Source organism: Balearica regulorum, chromosome 15 (genome assembly GCF_011004875.1).
Source record: "Balearica regulorum gibbericeps isolate bBalReg1 chromosome 15, bBalReg1.pri, whole genome shotgun sequence".
Lineage (NCBI taxonomy): Eukaryota > Metazoa > Chordata > Aves > Gruiformes > Gruidae > Balearica > Balearica regulorum.
Window position 1 is genome coordinate 6971798 of NC_046198.1, and position 25109 is coordinate 6996906.

Consider the following 25109-nt stretch of genomic DNA (forward strand, 5'->3'; position numbering starts at 1 on the left):
AACCTTGTTTAGTACTTAAATTTGGGGGTATGTGGGAGGTGTTTGTTAGAACTAAATGTTAACATCACAACTGTTTTAAGAAACTGAGTTCACTCTCCCTGGTTTTGTTGCAGATCTGGCATATAATTTTTGCCAGAACGTTCTTGCTTAAATACATGGGGATTGGGGAGCAGTAAATAGAAATGCTATTTTCCCATATTAGATGATAACTTTTTTATATTTAAGAGTAGAGCATATCTTAGTGACTGGTTATTTTTTTTCAGGTAAAAATGACAACTATTTTTGCGCTCTCTATCCAAAAGTCAAACTGGAATCAAGTGTTAGGGGTTCGGGTTTTTTTGAAAGCCAGTTAGTATTTTGATGTGTGATATGGACAAAAGTTCCAGATAACGGGTAGAGAGCTTAATCTCTCAACATACTGGGTGCCTTGAAACTCTCTTGAATCAAGAGCTTGGTACCGATCTGGATTTGAGAGACAGACATTCCTGTAATAATCCCTTTTTGAGCTTTTTTTTTTTTTCCCCCAGCTAGGGTGCATATTTTTGTCAATTGTTTATTCCAGTTTCAGGGACTTTAAGAATTAAGATCATACATAAATATGTATTTATCTACTTGGATCCTTCTCTGAATTGAGTATGACTTCAAAAGGCTTTGAAATTTTGAGCCTCGAAGATTTTCTCATTAATAATTATTGTCCTGAAGCTATGTATTCAATTAACTGGTAGATGTTGTATGTAAATACTTTTTACATCAAGAGGATGGTCTGATTTTTCATATTAATGCCTCTTACGTACCACATTTTCATTCCAAAATGCTGAATCTCTGTATTCTATTTTTCTATTTAGTTTCATTCATCTGTAGTCTAGGTTTGTTTTCCTCTATCCTTGTATCCAAAAGACATGGGAGATGATCACGCTTAAAAACTTACCTAGCACAAGCTTATAGTTCCAGTTGCAAGCTAAGTATACAGCTCAAGTAGCCTATGGATTTGAGAATTTGGTCACAAAGCTGTAAGTACCACTTTCATAGCTGTAGTTTATAGCTGTGATCAAAGAGTAGGATTTTTAGTTAAGTATTAGTCCAGAAGGGATAATATATTGCAAAATAGTACTGAGAACTGTTGACCTTTTCTAGACAATGTTAAAAATACTCCTTCCCCTGCCCCTTTCTGTACTGGTATTTCCTTTCTGCCCTGGCAGGGACTAGCAGCACTTTGCGAATACCTGGTCATTTTGGCAGTAATGCCATGCTGGGTTACACAAGTCTGTCACTGCTACCTTAAATACAGTAACAGAGTAACAGAAGTGAAGCTCTGACAGTGGTTAATGAAATATTGAAAGTAGAGGAGAGAGATTTAGTTCTGTGAATAGTAATTAAAGCAGGAGGGAAGATCTTTAATTTTGTATTTTCTGTAAATACTGCAGCTAAAATACTGGACAGAATATTTTCTGCTTACATTTTTTGACTTTTTTTCTGCACTTCTGATTTCTTTCAGACTTTTGGATAGAAACTTTTGACTTGTTGACTCCAGATACTTTTTTTTTTTTTTGATGGAGACTTTTTTCAAATACTTTGTTTTTCTTCGTGACATTAAGAAGGGAGTCACTTTAGCATTAATTTAGATCCTGTGTGGAAGGATTTGGGGGCAATACAGCATAACAAAAGAATATGTATGTCTGTCATGATTTCAGTAAATGAAAGTAATCAAAAAATATAATAATATTTTGTTGGGAGAGGGAGAGGAATTATTTAACAAATAAACTCCAGGATCAGAAATGCAATAGCAGAACTGCAATAAAAATGTGTATAACATTCCTGAGCAGAATGCCATTGATTGATAATACTTTATTTACCAGAATGTCTCAGGTTTCTGAATCCTGAATTTTGGTGAATGTTCATACTATAATTAAGATAAAAAATAATCTTGGCAAAGAAAGTTTTGTATTCTTTTAAGATTTTATAAATTCAGAAAGTAAAATTACCACAAAGAGAGACACTGTTTTGTGCATACTTAAATGTTAGTATTTATCTTGGAATTCAGAGAAATAAGGCTTTATTTCAATGCTTTTAGCAGTGCTTTTTCCATGCAAGTCTTGCATCACTTCCTCTGTTATTGATCGCTACATTCTCACTAAAGCTTCTTGACAGCTAAAAAGAAGAATCTGCAGAGGTACTTTGAATCTGTCCTTATTTTTCAAAAATAACCAGTGATGTCCATTTTATTTAAAAGGAGACTTTTTTATGATCTATAAATTTTGTTTATATTAAAGTGAGAAGCTTTAGCCACCGATTCAGCAAAAAATAAAATTGAGTGTTTTTCTGAAGTGAGAATACACCATTGTTTGGGGTTATCTTACCAGAAAGGTAAAAAACCCCAATAATCTTGCTGTTATCCCACTGATACTTTACTGATATCCATTCCATTCTCAGCTTTGTTTTTCTTTTTTTTTTTCCTTATATTTGTGCTTTCTGTTCTTTTACAGGATTAATTGGAATCATATTGAAACTGAAATATTTTTAAGGTCACTGTGTATTAAAAACAGAACCTAATTCTTAGATTCTCTATTCACTACATTGGCTTGTACACTCTTCTGCAGATGCCTGTACACTTGAACACATGCTGTTTCTTACAAGAGCTCTAAAAATGGTCTGTCTTGAAGCTGGATACCTGTTCCTTTAATGGCATCTATTACTCTAGTCTGAAAAGAAAAAAACCCTGACTTTTCTGGGCATATTTGCTCATATAAGGCTGTATCGCCTCAGTCCCTCTCTTCACTATCCATCTGAGCCAAATGAGCAGTTTACTCGATAGTTAGCTAGGATTTTAAGGGGCAAAAGGACAGTACAAGTAGCTTAACATGGTGGGTTTTTTCATTGTGTGGGAAGGTGTAGTAGCATATCAGTTTTTCTGTTGTATATAATGCTTATTCCCAGTTTTATCTGTGTTGTATGCTCCATGCTTAGCAGCACACACACACACAAAAAAAATCATATAACACAAGCCTGTATAAAAACAGGCATATTTTGCAGCACCTTTCAGTTACAGTAAGCACACTATTCTTCCATAGTTCTGCTTTCTGTGGTTAAGGTGTCACTTAAATGTGAATCTGGAGAATGAAGTGAGAGAAGGACTTCCAAATTTTTGTAAGGATTAAGCCACCTTTTGGGAAAACTAGATATACAGGGGTTCTTTTCTAAATTTATTTATTGTTTCTAAAGAGCTTCCTGGTGTGGCTATTCATTTCAGTCTATACTAAATAATGGAGAGGCTTTCTTACTCTCCCCCTCAATTTCCTCTCTCTAGGAATATTTCTGATATTGCTGCATATTCTAACACTAAATGTGAAAAATTTTCCGGTTCCTAATTTGAGCAGATTCCTGCTGGCATTTTATGTTACACCTTCATAATATTTTATTTCTAATTACTAAAAAGTGAATGTGTAAGCCTAGTGCTTCACTGAACTGCATTTTCCACCCAATTATTCTTAAATATTCATAAATAACAGTATACTGCTAGACTTAATGTACATACCAAGTTGAATATTGATTGTTTCTTGGTGTTTTCTTTTATTAGATGATGCTTCAGCTCCAGAGCAGCCTCAGATGACCATTCCTGGTCAGACGATGTTGACTGATGAAACTCTTTCAGCTGTCTCAAAGTCCAGCAAGAATGCTGTAAAAAACAGTGACATAGAAACGGCAAACCTATCTCCTAGCCTGATTCCTGCACAGCAGCCCACAATATCATTAATAACAGATGACAATACAGATGCACTAAGTGTAGAGTCACTTACACTAGTGCCACCAGTCGATCCACACAGCATTCGAACATTCGGCTGCATTCTTCAGTCCTCTTTGCAATCTGAAGTTGAAGTTTGCAAGGTAAAAGAGGTAGAGGAAGAATGTTCTGACTAAAGCTAACCTGCAGACTGATAAACAGTGAAGCAAATGCAACCAAATTCTTCATTGTTTCCTCTTTGGGAGTGCATATACTTCTTGAAGTCTGAGAGGCCATCTGGTCCACAAGAGGAGGCCCACTGATGAAAGAGAATGTGGACAGCTTTTAGAGTAAACATCAGATGCTCGGCATATTTCAACTGGAGAAGAAAAAAAAAGAAAAAAAAACCTGCTTCTGAATCTGGACTGGTTGTTTCCTACCAATTTATGTTATACAAGAACAGGAAAGTATTACAGAGCACCTACTTTCTTTCTATTTGAGTTCCAGCTGCAGGAACTTAAGTTAATTGTAAAAGGTCTACAGTATTATGGCAGAGTGAAGAAATTTTTGGATTCCTGGCTTCAGGATATTGTATCATTACTTCTCTGAAACTGGAGACATACCATTGACCAGAAAAAAATTATATATTGTAGTACCAAAATAACATTTCCATTTGAGACATGGTGTGTTTTTTCAGTTTTGGTTTTGTTTGGTTTTTGGTTTTAAATCCTGATCTCATTCATCTTTTGGAGGTCTGCATGATACCAGCAGGCTTGGCCACTTTCCATACTGTCTTCGTAGGACTCCAACATTGTGTTTTCCATGTGTAATATTTATTTCAAGGTTTAATTCAAAGCAAGATATATATCAAACCATTTTTTTTAAAAGGTAAAAGCCTGAAATTTAATGACAGATGCTTATTCAAATTAACATAAGGGATTTTTGAGACTATTTTAGTCTTTGCTTAACCAGCTACAGAGGAACATGAAGTATAAAGAGATTGCTATAGCTTGTTTGTTTGCTTCTGACAGTCAAATTGCTACACCTCTGAGTAATGATGATACTCTTTCTGCTGAAGGACAACTTCTAGAAGCAGATGGAAGCAGTTTTGTTCTAAGGAGGTTTTTCAAATGTTTCATCTTCATGTAGGAAGAAGGGTCACCACTGCTAACTGATAATTTCTTTGCAAATCTGAAAGTCAGAAGAAAAGGTATTGTGTAGTTTTCTTCCTATCTGGGATAATATCACAGTTAAACAACATTGATACATAAAAGTGATTCTGAGTTTATGCTTGCCTTACTTTGCTTTCTAGATCCTGATACCAAGTTGACAGAAAGTAGTGGAAAAGTGTTGATTAAAGTTTGGAATGTTCTTTGCAGATTTGATATGTAATTTAACATTTCTCAACAATTTCCATCTGTGTTAATTTAAATTAATAGGAAAATTAGCTGATTGTCATTATTGGTCTGCACATAACACTGAGTGCTTTCTGGCTCTCAAAGACTGAAGACTACTGTTTCCTTTACTTGGTATTGTGATGTCAGTCATCACTGCAATCTGTTTCCTCATTCTGTCTCTACTAACATTGACTTCATATCAATTAGGTGAATCTGAAAAGTTTTTACCTACTTCCCAGTCTATTATAATACCTCTTCCTGACTGTCAGATGGAATACTTGAAGTGATTCTAAATGTTTTATTTATATATGAGATTGACTAATCCACAAGTATAACTTTGCTCGCTTTTTCCCTTTTCTTTCACATAATAACTTAATCTTTGTAAAATGTGTATACAAGGTGTCTGCTATTGAACACCAGCAATTTTTTCTTCCCTTATTAGCTTTTGCATGCAGTTTTGTTGATTTCTAGTTTTCTGTGGCTTCTACTTTGTCTCAAATTGAATTAACCAATATTCTGACCACTCCACAGTGGCCCAAATTCTAAATGAATTCTGAGAGTTAGGCGTTCTCAGCACCGCTGTGGGTATGGGATGAGAATTTGGCATGGCTGGAGTAAGATCCTACCTTTTTTTGGTCATATGCTTAGGATGAGTTTACACTGCAGCTAATGTACATGTACCTGAACAAGCCTAGACATCAGTAGCAATTTGGGCACAAGGACCACATACATTTTTATTAGCTGAACTGATTGCTTTCTATAGTATGTTGCAGTGTTACACTGTAGCCCCAGTAATATTCTGAAGATCATTATAAAATATGATGCCTTACTTAATTTGAAAGCATTATGTTAGCTGTTAACCTTAACTCTTGACCTAATTTACACAAAATGCCACTATGCAGGCTAAGTTCCCTTAAATAGAATTAATTTTAGATGGGAAAACCTTGATCTTTATCTAGTTTCAAATTCAGTTCTAGCAAGATTAGGACTATGCACAAAGAGAATTTTCAATAGGTATGCATAATCTCACCCTTGAGCCATATTGCACGAGAGATGGGACAAAGGGAAGGAAAGCTAACTTTGTGCTTTTTCATTGCCTTTGAGTGGCTTTTAAATCTTGTGACAAGTTGTCTACTGAGAGCTTCACAGGAAATGACTGAGATGTCTTCTATTTTCCTAATAATAGTATCTAAGGTCTACTGTCTAGTCTGCTGCTGGCAGAGCATTTCTGGTCAAGGGGTGATAAGGTGGGATATCTTTCAGCAGTTCTTTCAAAAGCTCTCTGCAAAGATGGAATTACACTAGGGAAGCTCTGACTGCACCAGCTCTACCAGTGTTGTGTTCTTATATAAATGCTACAACTGGTACAGAGCAACCTTAATATCTGAATGGTTATCCACAGAAGCAATTGATTGTTGACTTGTTTGCTTCTAATATTAAGGCATATGTGTGTACAATTTGATTGTGCTTCATGCTGCATTAGGAGACTTAAGAATGTAAAAGCTCTGGAGATGCTGAAATAATCTGTCATCGGCAGTCTCTTATCTTTGTAAGTTTGGTGTTACTCATCTACAATTCCTTGAAGAGTATCGTATCTATCTCTCCCTTATCAGAAGAACTCAGGGGCTGTTTCCTTATCCCTCTTTCACTGTAAAAAGGAAACTCAACCAAGAAAGCATTAGCACATCAGCCACAAATGTAACTTTTTTTCTAAACAAAAGCTGATTTGTGTCAGTGTAACATCACCCTTTTTAACCAAATACCAAGTTGCAAAGGAGACCAGCAGCTGAACAACTGACCATTCAAAAGGCTCACTATTTCAGTGTAATACTGCAGAGGGGAGGTAGAATCACTCTAAAATAAATGTAGAAATGTTCTGGAGAAAAATGCCAAAATTTTGGAGAGGTACTAAATTCTCAATGTTTGTAGAGGCAATGCTTATCTTCAGCCATATTCTGTTAACATAAAACAGTTCTATTATTCTCTTCCTTTTGAGAAGAGAACCCAAAGAAGCCAAGGCATACTGAGTGTTACTTTGCTATTTGATGGTCTGTGTGTCTCATCTTATAAAATTTTACCAAGATATTACTTGTTTAACAGAACTATGTGTTGCCATCACTGTTAGGTCTTACTGCCTATTGCTGGTCCCCCTTCCTTTTCTGTCATCCAGTGTACAACAATGAGCAAGACTCGAGCTTTTCATTTGTGGAGAGAGTAATGGCAGCATACACTTGGTAATTTGGTAAAGGAGAGGAGGGAGGAAACAGTAGTGTCCCGGTTCTAATGTCTGCTTCACCATGGAAGTAATGCTTGCAGTGTAAAACTTGCGTGAAAAATTTTTTTGCAGAAATTCTGTGATATAGAAAGAAACCAAAGGTTAGGCTTCCTGCACATCATTTTACAAGCTCTGTGGATTAAACCAAATTAATTAGAAATGTGGTCACACATATTTAATACTAAACACTGTATTTTGTGTGTGGAGTCATGAATTATATAAAATCTCGTATAAACTGATCTTGTTTGTATTCTCCTCTGCTAATTCATGATAAACTAAAATTCTGACTTCTCTTCCTTAAATTAAGCTGAGCTTAAAAAAAAAAGATATTACACCTGTTAAAGAAGCTCCTCAACGTTCTTCACTTTACAACACAGTTGGAATTTTCCTTGAAGTCACTTGGTGAGGAAAAATTGGGAATATCTTCCAGAATTCGTTTACTCTTTTGCAATATTGTTGCTAAAGGACAGGTATGTGACATTTAAAAACTCTTCTTCCATATCCAGACTTTTAAGACTCAAATCTAGATCAGTATTCAGAGTTTAAGTCAATGTCCAGTGATTCCTATGAACCCTTTGCCCAGTAGAGACAGAATACAGGAGAAAATAATGTTCCTTTTGTGGATTTGAAGTATTCTTGTGCATAGACTTTTAAAACTGATGGTTAAAATAGTTTGTTTATAGCAAAATCAGCAATCTTTAGGATTGAAATTACTGTGGTTTGGGGTTTTTTTTCTCTAATTATGCAGTAAGACACGAGTGACTATAATTCCCGCACTTACTCCAAGTGGCCTGGGATGATTACTTTAAACAATCTAGGAATTTAATAATTACCCTGCTATTGAGTGTCATTTTGCTAGTAGTAAATTAAACTTAAAACTGTGTGCTTGAAGACGTAGGTAAGCTATCCGGCAAGCAGGTCAAACTATGTATAAGTATGAAGCCACTTCATAAAAGTAAACACTTAATCACGTGGTGCTGTCGGTGCTCTAGTGTAATCAGTTTTTGCCACACACATTATAGGTAGATAACTACAGAATAGCCTAATGAGTAGTTTCACTAACCTGCGTGTAGTACTCTTTACTCTTCCAAAAAACCCCCACCATCTTAACCATTCTGATGTTGTCTTCACTAGCCAGCTAAAGTTAAATGGGAAGTTGCTTTTAAAAGAACATTGCAGAGGCAGCTGTTGTCTAGGAAACTAAGTGTTTTAGTCCTATAGTTGAATCAAAGATTTGCAAAGAGGCTTCACATGGGGGTTTTGGTGAGATCTAGGCATTTTGCCTCGAAGATAATGAGTCTCCTTGATGAGTCTCCTACTTATTTACAGGCAGCCTAATGTTACGCATCTAAATATTTGTCGAAAATTCTCTTCCTAACTGTTGCTGTCATTCTTCTTGAAAGAGGTTTTTTGGTATGTCACTGACTAACCATCACTGGCCTATCCTAGGATAACCTGGGTGCTGCACTTCTGTTGCGTAGAAGTCTTTGGAGTGGTTCTCCTGTGCTTGCCTGCTCTGTTGCTCTGACCTTTCCCAGCATTTGCAGCATGAATTATAAACAAATATAGTAACTCTTACTGTCTCCTATTGGCTTCTGAAAAGCAGATTGTGATCCAAGCAGGGCTTGCTAGGGTGGTATGATTTTAGGGGGTGGGAGGGCGGAAGTGCTTGGGGTTTTTTTCTGCTGCTCAGGATTTTTTGAGCAGCAAAAGACATGGAAGATGCAGTTCTGGACTGAGTCTCAAAGAGAAGTTCTTTCATACGGAAACATATTTTTATATTACATTTGTACAGAATTTTCCCTATTTTGATCTCCCAAAATTTCTAGATTTGCGCATTGCTCGGATTTGATTTCTTCTGCAAGGTGTTATAAAATATGTATTTTCTGTATGTTAATGTATTATACATGTAAGGCTAAATTTTGCTTGTCTAATAAATGTGCACTGTGGTAGTATCTGTTTTATGGTTTTGCTAACTTGAATTCATTGGTTCTTAATACGAAAAGGAAAAACTTGACTCATTGTTGTGACTGTCTTGTTAGCATAAATTAATGTGTGGAGTGCATTTATGAAAAAAAAACCCCAAAACTAAAAAGGGCTTAAGAAGCAGGTAATGACTAAGAATAGTTGTTGATGACAAAAATTAGAGTAAAATAAGGTTCAGACTAGTACGTAGTGTTCTCAGGATTCTTTTAAGATCATAATCTTAAGATATATGAGACTTTTTTTTTCTTGTTCTCTATTACTTTTGGTTATGGGTACTATGAGTTTAAGATACAGTAATTGGAATCTGATAACTTAGGTACGTATAAGGAGATGAGAAGGACTGAGGTTTTGTGTTTGGATGTATTTAAGGACTAACTGTGGCAAAAATATTTACAATGAACATGAAGATAATTTTGAAAAGTGTTGAGAATAGATAAAGTGTGCAAATTTATAGACTATTAGAATTTCTAGAAGCTTTGTTTCACCCAGGGGTAGCACTGAATAATACATTGTTACAACTCTAGGGGACCTGCTGGAAGCATTTTAAACTTTTAGGGAATAACTTGAAGCATCTCCACTTGTGACAAGGTGTGTTGATATTTTTGTTGCAAACTTTTTACTTCATTTTGAGCTGTTTTGTAAGCTTGATTGTTTTAAGTGCAAAGAGGGGTAAATGTATTTTTCTAGAAGAATGAATGTACCTGGGATTTAAACACTACATAAAGCATTTAATGACATGAAGGACTGTCCTCCCGTGAAATATATATTTCAGTAAATTTGTATGTGAAATGTACTTCATTGCGGGGGGGGGGGGGGGGGGGGGGGGGGGAGAAGTCCTGAATATGCACTTACATCTACATGGAAAAAAGCCCAAACTCAAGGTGAATTGAATTCTGAAATGTCTTTTTACAGGCAATAAGTATTATTTAATGTAAGTTATGTTAGATGTTTGGAGTAAATGTGACTATCTTATGTTAATTTAAAGAAAAATGTAAATAAGTGTCTGGGAAGGGAGTGAAATTGGAAAATATTGGTGTATGTTTCTGAAATCCAGATTTCTATAGCTGAGTCTGTATTTGCTGGCATTAATCATGTGTCATGGCTATTGAAAACCTGAACAGGAATGAACAATAGACCTTTATTTGTAAATGGAACTTGGCAATAAAAATGGTGTTACTAAGAAAACTTCCTTCCCTTTCATGTTCTATTGCTGGATTTGATGTACAAGGACATTCAATAACAGTGAAATGCAAAATTTGCAGAAGCTTGCTTTTGTTAAGAAGAATGGTGTGCATATGTAAATGTCAAGCATTTTAATCTTTAAGCAGAAGACTGAAACAGCCAAGGTATTTTTGCGTTGTGTATGCAGGAAAGACATACCATGAGAGTGAGAGCAGGAAAGAAGCCTGTAGAGGTGATGGAAAGTAGACAAGACCAAGGGTTAAGAGTGGCTGGGCAACATTTAAAATGTCTGTGAACCACTTTGAAAGTGCCTGTCATGTGTGATTTCTTCCCCAAATATATCCTTGCACTCTCTGCCTCTTTTCTCTGGTGCATGTTGCCAGTTCAGTATATGGATTAAATCCAACCGAGTTATTAGTTGGATTCTTGTTAATGAGCCTCTCCATCTATAGGAATTAATTACAGTCAATATACATTCCTTGTGAAATGTTATTTTTCAAACTAGGCATTACTTTAGAAGCTTTCTTAGGAAGAAATTAAATCACATTGTACTGTGAAATAAGCAAGCTAGATATCATAGGTAGGAGACAACACTGATTTTCTGTAAGATGCAAATATTAAAACATGGTGTATTGGGCAAAATGAGCTTAAATCTACATCTGACAGTCAGACTTTCTACATCATGCCAAGAATACTGCTTTAAGGATAATTCGTGGCCAGGAAGTTCCCTTTTTGTTTGAAACTGTTTTGTGGTTCCTTTATCCTTCTGATGCCTCAGAACTTTTGCACCCTTTTGTCTTTTCTCCTCTGTTTTCTGTACAAGATCTTTTTAGACTTGGACATTGAGTCAGGTTCAGCATCTTGCCCTGCGTTACTAATGGTCAGAGATGGAATGAATGCACAGCCTCAAGCCATCTTCTCATTCTGACTGGGATGAAAATGAACTTAACAGAAATGCAATGCTGTATTAGTCCACTCTTAGTCATTGTGAATATATAAGTGCAGTCATTTGAATAGTCCTTTAATAGGTAAATCCACATCTTTATCATTAAGAATTCATTGCAGCATAGTTATATAAATAAGTGAAATGGTGTCCATGTATATGTGTTTATCACAGTAACTCTTGTCTAAGTAAAGATGCAGAATTTGGAGATTGATATCTTTGTTCTTCGACACCTAAACTGCTTGATTTGTTTCTATTTCAAGGCAGGAGTTCACTGGAATTGCATGGATGCAGCTGTTTGGTAGGGCGGAAGAAATTGCGTCCCTACTGTGTTTTTATGCTGCCACGTTAAAGCTTGTGTCAAGATAAAAGCTGTATTGACACTTCCTGATGATCTTTTTGAATATGTGATGCATACAACTGGGAATGCCAGCTCACTGCTTATGTGAGTGTATTCCCTGAAAATTCTGTTGAACTTTAAGCTGGTACCTTTTATCGCTCAAACAAGGAGAGGTCATGAGAGCTACAACACCTGGAGTTGGAACTCTCCACTGGCAAAATTAGAAGAAAGGTTTTAGACAAGTTATCATAAACAGTTAAAGCAGTTGAGCTGATGGGGAGTAACTCAGTCTGGTTGGACGGTGTTTAGTTGTGTGTCTGTTTTTAGTTCAAGGATTCTACCAACAGCTTATCTACAAACATGTCTAGGTCTTAAAATTGTTAGTGCTTTTTCTTAAATCCAGTTCTCTAAAATTTCTCTCTAAATGGAGGTGAAATTTTTAGATTATCAAATGCCTTATTATTCAAGCTTAGATTATGAGATCTTTTGAAATACGTTGAAGGCTTTTGCCTGTCCTCAGAGACTCATTCTACAAAGTTGAGAAATGTTGTGATTGTTTAGTGGAAAATACTGATCTCATCATTCCATCCGCACTGTCGTGCCCCCAAATAAAGGTTTATATTTCACATAAGCTACAGTATAATTTTTCTGGCCTGTTTGGATGACCGATAATGACAGAGGAATACTCAGGCTCTGTTTCCTAGTTACACATCATTTTTCTCAGCTTTAGTATGCAATAAACATTGTGACACAGGATGGGAAAACAAGCTGTTGTTTTATTGCAGAAATAAATTTTGACTTTAAGTTAATTGGATGAAGGCACCTTTGTGTAAATTTGTCCTCATTTTGGGGTCATTTATTTGAAGCAGATTTAGGCTGCTGAAAAGCGTAGAAAAATGTCTAAAACAACAAGGTACACTTAAAACTTATGGAGATTAAATGAGTACTATGAACAGTTGTATTGACCCAATTGTCTGAGCTAAGCTGGTTGCAGGAGTTAATGTGATTGGCACGGGAGCAAAGAATATAATTTATTCTAGCCTCTTGCCAGAAAACTTATTAAAACAATTGTTACAAAATTTGGAGAGGAGGTTCATTTTAGTACAGTTGTTAATAGTAGTACTTCCTGAGGCTTCCTACCTCTGCTGCTCTCCCAAAATGGGTCAGTTATTCCCAGGAAACATTTGGCTCTCTACTTCAACAGCCTGGTTCTTGTCAATTATTTAAATGGGCTGTAAACATGACTGACTTTGTGAGACTTCTATATGAAGTCGAAGCAATAGAACAAAAGTCTGCAAGAAGCTAAGAAGTTAACTGAAATCTGAGCTACCTCAGTGTATGTACCAGCATCAGCGTCCTCACAAGCTCTTTTTGGAAAGTTGTAGTTGTTGCATTAATATTTCAAATATATCAACTTCACACTTTTACTAAAGGGCTGGGAAGGATCGTGTTGATCTGGTAGTAGTGACCAAACTGGGAATTATGGAAAATTTGATTACACGATTATGCTAACTTGCTCTTTATTTCCAGCTGCTGTTTGAAATTGCATGTTGATGGACAAATGAGTCAAGTCAGACTATATCACCACTACAGAAATAGAGCTTGTTGCTCTCCCTCAACAGCTAGAGCTACCAGAAGTAAAAGAGTTTCTGAAGGAGAAGAGAGGCAGAACCACCATAACGTCTTAGAGAAAAGAACTTCAAGTCAGCAGAGGGAGGTAGGGCCTACAAAGGACAAAAGTAGTCTCTTTTCCTAAGAGAACCTGGTTCTAATGATAAGTGTGCACACACTTTTCCTGCTCTGAATAACTGAAAACACTCTGTCCATCCTCTAATGTTGAGGGAAAATGACTTACATCATTCCTCCCTTAAACAAACGCAGTAAAGAAGCCAGTAGACTATGCAATAACAATCAGACTTACTCCTGGCTATTGTTTGTGAACTAAAATAACTGTACTTACACTTATCCCACATGCTTTACTCCTCTGACACATTCTGATAGACTACTAATTAATACTATAATGTTGTCAATATACTATTAAGTCTAGTACGTAAGGTCTTTGAAATTACATATTGCTGAGAAGGGGAAAAAGGAGTCAAAGTCATCTCAGTGGATGATGACATGTACGTCTGTCAAATTCTGATAGTTTTAGAGACAGAAGTTGTTTGTAGGTGAGTATGTCTTACCACCAAATGCAGCATTTTGCTCCCCCCTCACCCCCAGTCCTCTTGATGTCCCTGTTCAGGCTAAGAGAGGTGGAGAGGAAGAGCTCAAGGATGATTCTTAAGTGTCTCATCAGTGAGGGGAGATCTCACAGCAGCATGAATTCACTCAGAGATTGTATAGTCCTTTGTATTGATGCTCGTTTGTGTGAGGATTTCAATTTTTGTTTTGGAGTAGATTTCTGTATCCCTGTTTTTCTGACCTGTCCCAAAGGCTAGAAATGCTTTTATTCAGTAAGAGATGAGGTTCTCAGGTAATACTGTTCCAATATTAGGATTCTAAGAACCTTTCCATGTTTAAAAGACTCATAAAATCACAAGAGTTGGGAAGACCACATATCCTGCTAGTGCTCCTTTGACTCTGTTTTGCATCTTGTCTTAGATTAGGTGTAGGAAGGATGCAACTTTATATTACTTGTCATTGCAACAGATTTTATGCACTTGGTAAAGCAGAGTTTCTCTTGTAATTTTTGTCACACATCAGGGTGATATGAGTAATAACATGCACAGGAAATACTACTCATTAACATGTACTAAACAGCTTTGGAGGTGGATTCCTCAGCAGGGAGATGGCATGCTTAGGATAACCTGTTTAAGTAGTGGGTAAGACCGGTGACATACGGAGATAAGGCTTACTTTTTGAGTATGTGACAGTGAGTATATTCACTGGGGGTTTTTTGGTGGCCAGCATTCAAAGTTTCAGTTTCAAAAACTGTCCTTCCTAAAATTTCTTATGGTCAGAAGGTAGAAGGAAAGTCTCTGCAGAATGGCCAAAGAGGAAATAATAGAAAATTCTGTCAGCCTCTTACCTAATCTTCTAGTTTCTTAAAGGAGATTACTTACACTTCTAATTGCCCTTATCCTCTGCTTTCACGTAGTTAGGTTTTTTTAGGATGTGGAAAGGAAGCTTGATTATTTGTTTTTGTTTTAAGGCTTTAGAAAAATCACAAGAAGATGGTAATCCTTTCATGTAGGCTGGTAAAATTGAGAAGAGCAGAACCTTGATCCGCAGAGATTTAAAACCTTTCTCACGTAAACCATTACAGGGACTTTCTGTTGCAATTTTAAAAGGTGCAGTTCAGGAAGAGCTGCTTTTTCTTTTTCTACCAAAACACTTCATTCTCTGAGTTAATTTTGAGGAAAACTTTAGGCCTTTCTCAACTTGTTTAAACTATAGAGAAAGTACTAAAAAGGAGAAAATATGACAAGAAGCTCATAAAAAAAAAATACTCATCTGCAAGAGGTGATAAGGTTTTTTTAAATTCCTGAAAATGGCTTTGCAAAATTTTCCTACCAGTTCTGGGCCCTTGCAAACCCAATTGCAAATCATTTCCATAGTTTTGCTTTAGGATAATATTCTGAAGGTGGAAATTCAATTTTAGGTGCCTAAAAGTGAACAAATACCCTAATATTTCTGCAACAAACTGGAGGTGGGAAGGAATATATCCTCGTTTGGAGGGAAGCATCTCTCTTAGTAGTAGATACCCCTTACTAATAAGTACTAATTGATAAATCATGGTTAAGGTGAGAACTTCAACAGTTTTTGAAGATATGTGAGGATGAGTACATTTACCCTCGGCTTTTATGAACTACAAGAGGTTTTTTGCCAGGGAATAAAAATTAAATATAAAAAAAACACTCAAGAAATCACCAGTGCAGTTGATAGTTAAACAAAAAAGCCACTGTTTCCCATTATTATTTCTTAGCATACCTTTTATTGGCCATACTAAATAGAGGATTTTTTTTTTTTCTTTGCAATGTTGCTTCATTCTCTGGTCTTGTTAGTCAGAGTCTAGGAGTGTTGTGACTCACTGTTGATTCAGCATGTGAAATGGTTTGTGTTTTGTTACTGGTTTCTATTTAAGATCTTTATCCTCTTTTTCTGGGGACTGAGAGCGCAGCATCACAGGTGTAGGTAACTGTTGTTCAGGTGTGCCTTGACTGGCATGTTGTTCAGTGGAGTGAGTTAACTGTCTTTTAGGTGTGCGTCCATTATGGGACAGGAGAAATTGCACAAGTGGTTGTTGTAGCATATCTGGTGAGGGGAGGCTGCCAATGAGTAAGAACAAAAGCATCAATAACAAGACCTCAAAGTAGACTCAAAATTGTGCTGGTCTACCACCTGAATGTTTCAGATTTGGTGAAACTGCTGGCTTCTAGCTCTAAGGGGAGGCTTAGGATCAGATAAAGAAGCAGTTCCTTCTCTAAACCTGCCCAGCAAAGCACCATAAAAAAATCTAGCTGGCCAGTACTAATCTAACCTTGTATTTCCAGTATTTGTTACCTTATCTGATACATCTGTTAATCTATATAAATACAGTTTGGGATATGTTATGATTTGGAAATACTCCCTCAGCACATCTTATGATTTCTGTCTGATATTCTAAAGTTAAATGAAATTAGTATTTTACAGAGGTATTGTCTTTAAATGTGAGATTTACCTGTTGCTTATTAGCTAACACATCCCTCCCCAATTAGTTAAACCAATGGCATTGCAAATAGTAACTGTGGTGAGGATTACAACTTAGGATAGAGGCTTGGCTAAAGGTAGAGCAACTGGCTTGCTTCTACCTCTTTTTGTAGAGGCTGTATGGAAAATGAAAAATCACGAATAGTAGAATGAACTCTACCTTTTTCTATCCATTATTCCTATTTCTCAAAAAGGTCCCAACAAGCAAAATGAGAATTGTTAGATGCAGGGGGCAGTAACCTGAGAAATGAGCACATCTTGCTGAATGCTTGCAAGACAAGAATGAAACGGAGCAAGTTCCTGAAGTTCACTGTGTATGATTATTTTGTTCCTACCTCCTGGTAGCTCTGGCCATCTCCTTTTTGCACTCTCCCATAAGATGGCAAAGTGGAGGTACTTTACCTATGGCCTAAATGGTTTTTGCAGTGCTCTGTGCCCACTGATTCACTGATGATAGTGATACATGTTAAGAGCCATTTAAATGTTTCAGAGTGACTTCAAGAATTTATACCAAAACTGTTGGCTACTTGATGTATAATTTTGGTAAAACAGAAGAGTCTGCTGCAAAATTTGAAGTTAGCATCTTGGGGTCTTATTTTCTAAATAACCACCTTAGGAGGTTTTTACATACATTTCTAGTGGATGAGAGTTCAAAAAGTTTCTTACATTAAAAAAAAAAAAAAAGCTCAAGTGTCTTAAAATAATACAGTAGTTTCCAGAATCTTTAACAAGACAGACATATAATGTTGCACATGTGCTAACAACCTTTTGAATGTTTAGGATTGCTCACATCTCTCAAACCAAAGCCATTTTCTCCAGTATGCATAGGCATGCATTTTTCATAGGTCATACCATAAGCTCCAAATAAAGTCCCCTTGCTTTGTCTGACTGGTCACAGACTCACAGAATCATAGAATGGTTTGGGTTGGAAGGAACCTTAAAGATCATCTAGTTCCAACCCCCCTGCTGCGGGCAGGGACACCCTCCAGTAGACCAGGTTGCCCAAAGCCTCATCCAACCTGGTCTTAAACACTTCCAGGGATGGGGCAGCCACAGCCTCTCTGGGCAACCTGTGCCAGTGCCTCACCACTCTAACAGTATTCTTTCTAATATCTAATCTAAATCGACCCTCCTTCAGCTTAAACCCATTCCCCCTTGTCCTGTCACTACACTCCCTGATAAACAGTCCCTCACCATCTTTCCTGTAGGCCCCTTCAGGTACTGGTAAGTCGCAATTAGATCTCCCTGGATCTTCCCTCTTTTCTCCAGGCTGAACAGCCCCAACTCTCTCAGCCTGTCCTCATAGGAGAGATGCTCCACCCCTCCAGTCAGCTTTGTGGCCCTCCTCTGGACTCGCTCCAACAGCTCGATGTCTCTCCTGTACTGGGGCCCCCAGAGCTGGATGCAGTACTCCAGGTGGGGTCTCACAAGAGCCGAGTAGAGGGGCAGGATCACCTCCCTCGACCTGCTGGTCACGCCTCTTTTGATGCAGCCCAGGACACGGTTGGCTTTCTGGGCTGCAAGCGCACACTGCTGGCTCATGTTGAGCTTCTCATCAATCAATACCCCCAAGTCCTTCTCCTTGGGGCTGCTTTCAATCCATTCCTCGCCCAGCCTATAGTTGTGCTTGGGATTGTGCTGACCCACGTGCAGGACCTTGCACTTGGCCTTGTTGAACTTCATGCGGTTCGCACGGGCCCACCTCTCCAGCCTGTCAAGGTCCCTCTGGATGGCATCCCTTCCCTCCAGTGTGTCGACCACACCACACAGCTTGGTGTCGTCAGCAAACTTGCTGAGGGTGCACTCGATCCCACTGTCCATGTTGCTGACAAAGATGTTGAACAGTGCTGGTCCCAGTACCGACCCCTGAGGAACACCACTTGTCACCGGTCTCCACTTGGACATTGAGCTGTTGACTACAACTCTTTGAGTGTGGCCATCCAGCCAATTCCTTATCCACCGCGTGGTCCCTCCATCGAATCCATGTCTCTCCAATTTAGAGACAAGGATGTCATGCGGGACAGTGTCAAACGCCTTGCTTAAGTCCGGGTAGATGACATCAGTTGCCCTTCCCTTATCCACGGACCCTGTAACCCCATCATAGAAGGCCACCAAGTTTGTCAGGCACGATTTGCCCTTAGTGAAGTAGTGTAGGCTGTCACCAGTCATCTCCTTATTTTCCATGTGCCTGAGCATAGTCTCCAGGAGGGTCTGCTCCATAATCTTGCCAGGCACGGAGGTGAGACTGACTGGCCTGTAGTTCCCTGGGTCTTCTTTTTTACCCTTCTTAAAAATGGGGGTTATGTTCCCCCTCTTCCAGTTGGCGGGAACTTCGCCAGACTGCCAGGACTTCTCAAATATGATGGTGAGTGGCCTGGCCACTTCATCCACCAGTTCCCTAAGGACCCGCAGATGCATCTTGTCAGGTCCCATGGACTTGGGCACCTTCAGGTTCCTTAGATATTCTCGAACCTGATCTTCTCCTACAGTGGGCGGTTCTGCATTCTCCCAGTCCTGCCTTCTGCAACCTGGGCATGTGGCTCAAGCATTTGCCAGTGAAGACTGAGGCAAAGAAGTCATTGAGTACCTCAGCCTTCTCCATATCCTGGGTAACCAGGTCACCCATTTCATTCCGGAGGGGACCCACATTTTCCCTCGTCCTCCTTTTATCACTGACATACCTATAGAAGGTTTTCTTGTTGTCCTTGACATCCCTGGCCAGACTAATTTCTATCAGGGCTTTGGCTTTCCTAACCTGATCCCTGGCTGCTCGGACAGTTTCTCTGTATTCTTCTCAGCTACCTGCCCTTGCTTCCACCCTCTGTAGGCTTCCTTTTTTTTGTTTGACTTTGCCCAGGAGTTCCTTGTTCATCCACGGGGGCCTCTTGGTGGTTTTGCTTGACTTCCTCTTTGTTGGGATGCATCGCGCCTGAGCTTGGAGGAGGTGATCATTGAATATTAGCCAGCTGTCTTGGGCCCCTCTTCCTTCCAGGGCTTTGTCCCATGGTATTCTACCAGGTAGATCTCTGAAGAGGCCAAAGTCTGTTCTCCTGTTTTCCCTGAACTGCTGAATTTTTCCCCTGGAGGAGTCTATACAAATGCTGTGGGCATGTCAATTTGAAAGGGCCACAGAAGTTGCATTGTGTACTTGATACCAAAAGAAGAACTTAGATTTTTTTAGCCTGAAATGAGAGGAGAACTGGGAGGTGGGATGCCAGGGGGACAGGCCCTTTCTAGAGAGTACTACAGTTGTTTTAAGAGGGATGTGTTGGGGGCAAGGGTGTAAAACTGAAGTACAATGAACTTGTTTTCACACTGTTCCTGGGAAGGGTGAAATCCTGGACACTACTGTACTCCTGAGGACCTGCGTACAAAGTGCTGTGGGGATGCTACAGGACCAAAATGAAGATCTTAGTCGAAGCAGAAAGCGAATTAAGATTCTCCTTGGCCTTCTGTCCCAAGAGGATGACTTGAAAGGTATGTGCTCCCTGGCTGCTGTTCCATTTTGGGCTTCTCTCTGATAAGAAAGTTGAAACCCTTTATTAACTTATGTAACTATTTCTTGTTTCAGGTATCAAAGTTTTGAGGTTTTTAGAGAGAAGACTTCGAAGTCATACAAAGAACCAAAATAATAGCTAATTTGACAGGAGAGTCCAAGAGAAAAGAAACATCAGTATATAGCATTTTATATGTAAATCTTGACCTCTATTCAATATATCAGTTAATTAACTGATACTATAAAAAACATATGTCGTGTCTAAGAATATCAGATTTAACTGTCCACAGCCATGCTTGTATTTAAGTCACGCTCTTTCTACACTACATGCATATTATCCTATGCAAATCCTGTTGCTGGTGTGAGAAGGGTGTAACTTAATTCCAAAGTTCTTGGGAACAAGATGTGAGCGGCTTTTGCTTTGCTGCTTCTGCATCATGCAGTTCACTTGAATTTGCTTATCACAGTTTATCAGCTTCAAGGCTTTCCTGCGAAAGTGCTGTTTGCAACCACTGTCTGCTAGATAACTTGTAATTCTTACGTAGCTGCCAAAATGCTTTAGAGGAAAATGGTCTTGCTTGGCTCGGCTAAATTTTGGTTAAAATAGGTCTTGCAAGCTTCTTTGTGAGTTTCTGAACAGATCTTTGTATTAGATGTTGGGTGGGGGTGGTGGAACAAGGGACAGGACTTGTCAAATTCTTTAAAACCACAGATCTCTCTGAACCGCAGTCTTGGAGCTAAGCTTCCTCTGTTTTTGGTTTGGGGTTTTTTTGTGTTTGTTTTTTTTCTTTGAATCTGAAGAGAAAATCAGACCTGTTATGGGAAATCAGATCTGACTCTTCTATAGCTGCGTTTAGATTAGTTCACGTTGAGTACACAGTGTGTGTGTTATCCTGGCATCAGCAGGCTTCACCTTTGCTTTCGCTTAATAGGACTTTGGACAGATCGTCAGCCTGTCCCTTAGTTCACGCTTTTCAAATATATTTCCATCAAATAATTAATGGTGCCCTTGTGAAGCTTAGTTCATGTTTGTAAAGCACTTTGACGTTGATGCTAACAATTAATCTTTTTAATTACATGTCTTAAAGGAATGTTGTTAAAATTATAATTCCAGTCTTACTGTTTGCACCAAGGAATGTAGTTCTTGGTGAGTACCTGTAACTTTGAAAGTCAATGCAAAAATAATTTGTTTTTTCATTTGCACCATAACTCTGAGTCATCTGAACAACTTCCAAATGCTAAGAAAAAAAGTCTTTTCCTATCTTGTAGGATTGTTTGATTTAAGTTTTGGTCATAATTTGCAATGGTTCACAATTACTCAGTCTGATTAGCTCGTGGTAAGAGTTTTGATGTTTGAAAAGAAGCCTGGTTTCTTTGTAATTTTAAAAAAAGAAGAAAAAACCCCCAGTATTTCTAGAATATTTTCCATCCTTCCTGCTTCATACTAATGGTAGTAAGGAAATTATTTATCCTCTAAGAAGTCAAACTGAATGTGTGAGTCAGTCTTAAAATGTTGAAACTGTTCTAAGAGTCATATAGGCTAAAAGAAATATGAAACTTAAAGTAAAAAATTCATAGGAAAAGCAAGATAATGCCTTAAATTCAGCCATTTGTCTTAAATTCAGCCATAGCAGTATGATGTACAGGCCATCTCTGCAAAAGCATCAGGTTGCACAATTATTTTGGGGGGAAAAAAAATCCACAAAAAGGACACAGTTTAAGACATTACAGTACAAGACCAGAGTCACTAGAAAGGAACATGTGAACACATTTCATCTGCTTCAGTGGCAGTCAGATGTCTTAGCTTAAAGTGACAGGAAATGTATTTTGAAATAATGTGGAAGCGTTGGTGTAGGTGAGTAGCTCTCAGACATTCCCTTTTGCTGTCTCTGAGTTGGGCCTGTGACAGACTTGCCTCTCATAGGGCAAAGGAGGGAAGTGTTAAGTGTTGGTAAGCATGAAGAAATCTTCAACTGCTTGAGCGTGATAAGTAACAGTACTGAAAATATGGCATCTCTGAGCATAAGAACCCACAATAAAGTTCAAATCCAATATATAACTGTTCATCAGAATATCTCTGAACAATCCCACTTATCAGTCTGTTGCACAGAGTATCTGTACGCTATTCTGTACAGTTTTTCATGTGGAGCCTTGTCTTTAGAAAAAGATTTCTCAGGAAGCAGCTGAGAACAACTGGAATGGGAATAGGAAGTCTGTATACAGAAAGAAATAAAAAAAATCCTTGTAAAGCTTTTTTTAGGTATTCCAAAATGAAGAACCAAAAGTGACCAGCAGTCTAGCTCCTGTAAGGCACTATTAGCAATGAGACTTAACCAAGACTCACTCATTATGTATGTATTAGAACAATAATTTAAAGATTATCCTGAGTGAATGTATCTGGGGGAAACTAGTCTGTTGATTTTCAGTATTTTCAAGAAAACAAATGCAGGAGTCGCCATAGCCTGGTGTTAGAATGTACCCCTGTCTGTTGGCAGGATTTCCTCAGCTCCCTGGTGGATAATGTACCATTCATTCTGGCAGCTGAATTTTCTGGATAGTCCCATGATGAACCTTATTAATGTGTAATTCAAGCCCTGAAACACTTAATGCTGTATTCTTTCTTAATTCCTTACTGACTCTGAGCTGGATGACCAGAAGCTGATTCAAGAACTTCTCATTCTCCACCACTATATTGCACAGATGTCCCTGATGACACTGAAACTGAGTTGTACTAGGTGCTGTACAGACATGAATTAAGAGTCAAACCCTGTTACAAAGAGTTTACAGTCTGCAGTGATGAGTTGTGTGTAGGGTAGCGTGTGTGACTTGAGTGTAAGGTAGTGGCATCATTTCTGTATTAAAGATGAGGAAAGCATATCACAGGCTGATTGCTCAAAATTGTACATAAAGTCTGTGGATGACTCAAGAACTGAACGCAAAGCAAGTCCCTTTACTGGTGACTGATCTGTATTTCCAATAGTGAGACAGATTATATGTAATATCCGATGTTAAAATACATCTTCTAGACGAGATTTTTTTCTAGTATGTATGAGGAAACTCTTCCATGTACTGCTATTCCTTAGAGTGTTGTGTTATGCTGAGTAAATAGATGTTTTGAGAAAAGCAATAGGAGAGACTCAGAATGTTTGTTCAGCCAGTCTGAATGAGAATCATCTGCGATATTGCCTCAGCTGCCAACAAGAGTTGATTGAAGAGCCATTTCCCATCTCCTCTGTAATCCGAAAAGTTCAGAGAAATATTAACATTGACATGAAGTTATGATCCCCAGTCAGTCCAACTACATTTCTGCAGAGCCTCACGGGAATAGTAGCTGAGAAGTCTTCATACCTGTATGGTCATTTATGTCTCTTTCCTGTGCAGACTGTATTTCATGTCATATGCAGGGAAAAGTGCTGTGCCTAAAGGGGGCTATAGGTAAGTTTCAAACATGACTCATCGTTTGGTTACATATGACGAATCTAAACCAACGTATATTAGGGGACAATAAATGAACAAAATCTATGATTTCAAGCTTTTTGATGGAGAAAATGGAAATGGAGAAAAGGATATTTCAGTTTTTTAAATGAGACAGTATTTCATTCAAAGTGTATTAAGCAACTTTTATGCAAACCTACCTCAGCCAAAATTACTCTACTAGAAATCTTGCAAGAAGTTAACTCTTCTATCCAACCAGAGCAGAGGCACAAGGTGTCTTTCAGAGTTGAGTAGGATACACTTTTCCTCTGAAAAATGTCAGAGGGGAAACACAGGCAGCCATAACGGACAGATTTAGTTCTGGCTAGGGAGATGTCTGTGTTAGCTCTTGTTATTCTGGTTTACACATGCAGCCTCCATGTCTCTGAATTGCCTCTAGATTAGGGAAACAATATGAAAGAAAACCACAGTATTTCTCAACTCTGAAAATTAAAGTATAGATAGTTCCACAAATGCGTAATTTTCAGACATTGCAGTACAAACAGCAAAATACACTGCCTTTGTCAGTGTTTGAGATACAGCTCAGGCTTGAGTTCTAGGACAGTTATTAGTTTACTGTTGTGATTTTGTTTTGTTGGTTGGGTTTTTTTGGGTTGGGGGGGGGTGTGTTGTTTTTTTTAGTTTCAGTGTAAGAAAGAAAAATGAAAAACATACATACTTCCACAACCTCTGAGCTGGGCCTTTGTAAAGATGCACTCATGTGCTTGCACTGGGATTTAGATCTGCAGCTGTATACAGCTTCACTCCACTCAGAGAAGTAAACTTGTACCTCTTCACTCAGACACTCTGTTGACTGAGAGCAGCAGCCTTTCAGATGCATTTGGCTCACAGTGTGGAGGGTTCATTTTGGAGCAATTCGAAATCCATCTGCACAGTAACATCTTCCTGTAAGGTGATTTGTTTTATTTTTAGGTGGTAGATCCAATAATCACTTCTGTATAGTGAACCAAGAGGATCTCTAGCAAACTCTAACCTGGCAGGCAAGAAAGAGCAGCTCCACCTTGTTTTGTTAGCTTTCCTCCTCCATTCCAGGAGACTCAGGAGGATGGATCAATGTGCAGTGTGAAATCCTGTTCCCATTATATGAAAGCAGGCAGTGAAGAAACAGAATAAGGTACGAATCTGTAACCTAACCTGCTTGAGCTAAGATGGAAAAACAAAACCCGTATGTACAAGGCATAAATAAGTACATGTCCCTCAATGAACTTTGCAACCTTGGAGCAAACAAAGCAGCTGCTTGTTCCATGCTGCTTCCAGAGACAGTCTGGAACATGCAGTAGTCGGAAGGTGGTTGGGAGCTGTACACTCTGAACGGTATACAGTGGAGATGGGTTGTAAAATGAGAGGGGATTATCTCCCTATGCAAGAGTATCATAGTGCTGAGCAGCACTGCAGCAAGGCAGAGGCATCCTGAATTGTACTATCTACCATGACAGGAAACTCCTGGAATTTTCTGCTACCTCTGGGCTTTGAATCTGCAGAGTATCCTAGCTCTGTGTTTAACAGATAAGCTCATGTATAGCCCTGCTGATTACAGGACTTAAGTGTGTATATTTTGCTGTCTTCGTTCACAGGACCTAAGTGT

The 25109-nt window shown here is 38.4% G+C and overlaps 1 protein-coding gene across 9 annotated transcripts in view; it reads left to right on the top strand.

Annotated features, from left to right (window-relative positions):
* Positions 1 to 21471, top strand: part of CLEC16A (C-type lectin domain containing 16A) — a 96992-nt gene extending 75521 nt beyond the window's left edge. For 3 of the 9 annotated variants that reach the window (XM_075767763.1, XM_075767756.1, XM_075767757.1), the window contains one exon: positions 3575 to 10561. In XM_075767763.1, coding sequence (XP_075623878.1) covers positions 3575 to 3915 — 341 coding nt within the window. In that variant the 3' untranslated portion in view covers positions 3916 to 10561. Of the gene's footprint in view, positions 1 to 3574; positions 10562 to 11381; positions 11587 to 13371; positions 13559 to 19862 lie in introns of those variants that run through there. The other 6 variants (XR_012837904.1, XR_012837901.1, XR_012837902.1 and 3 more) reach the window with 6 other exon arrangements.
* Positions 21472 to 25109: the final 3638 nt, after the last annotated feature.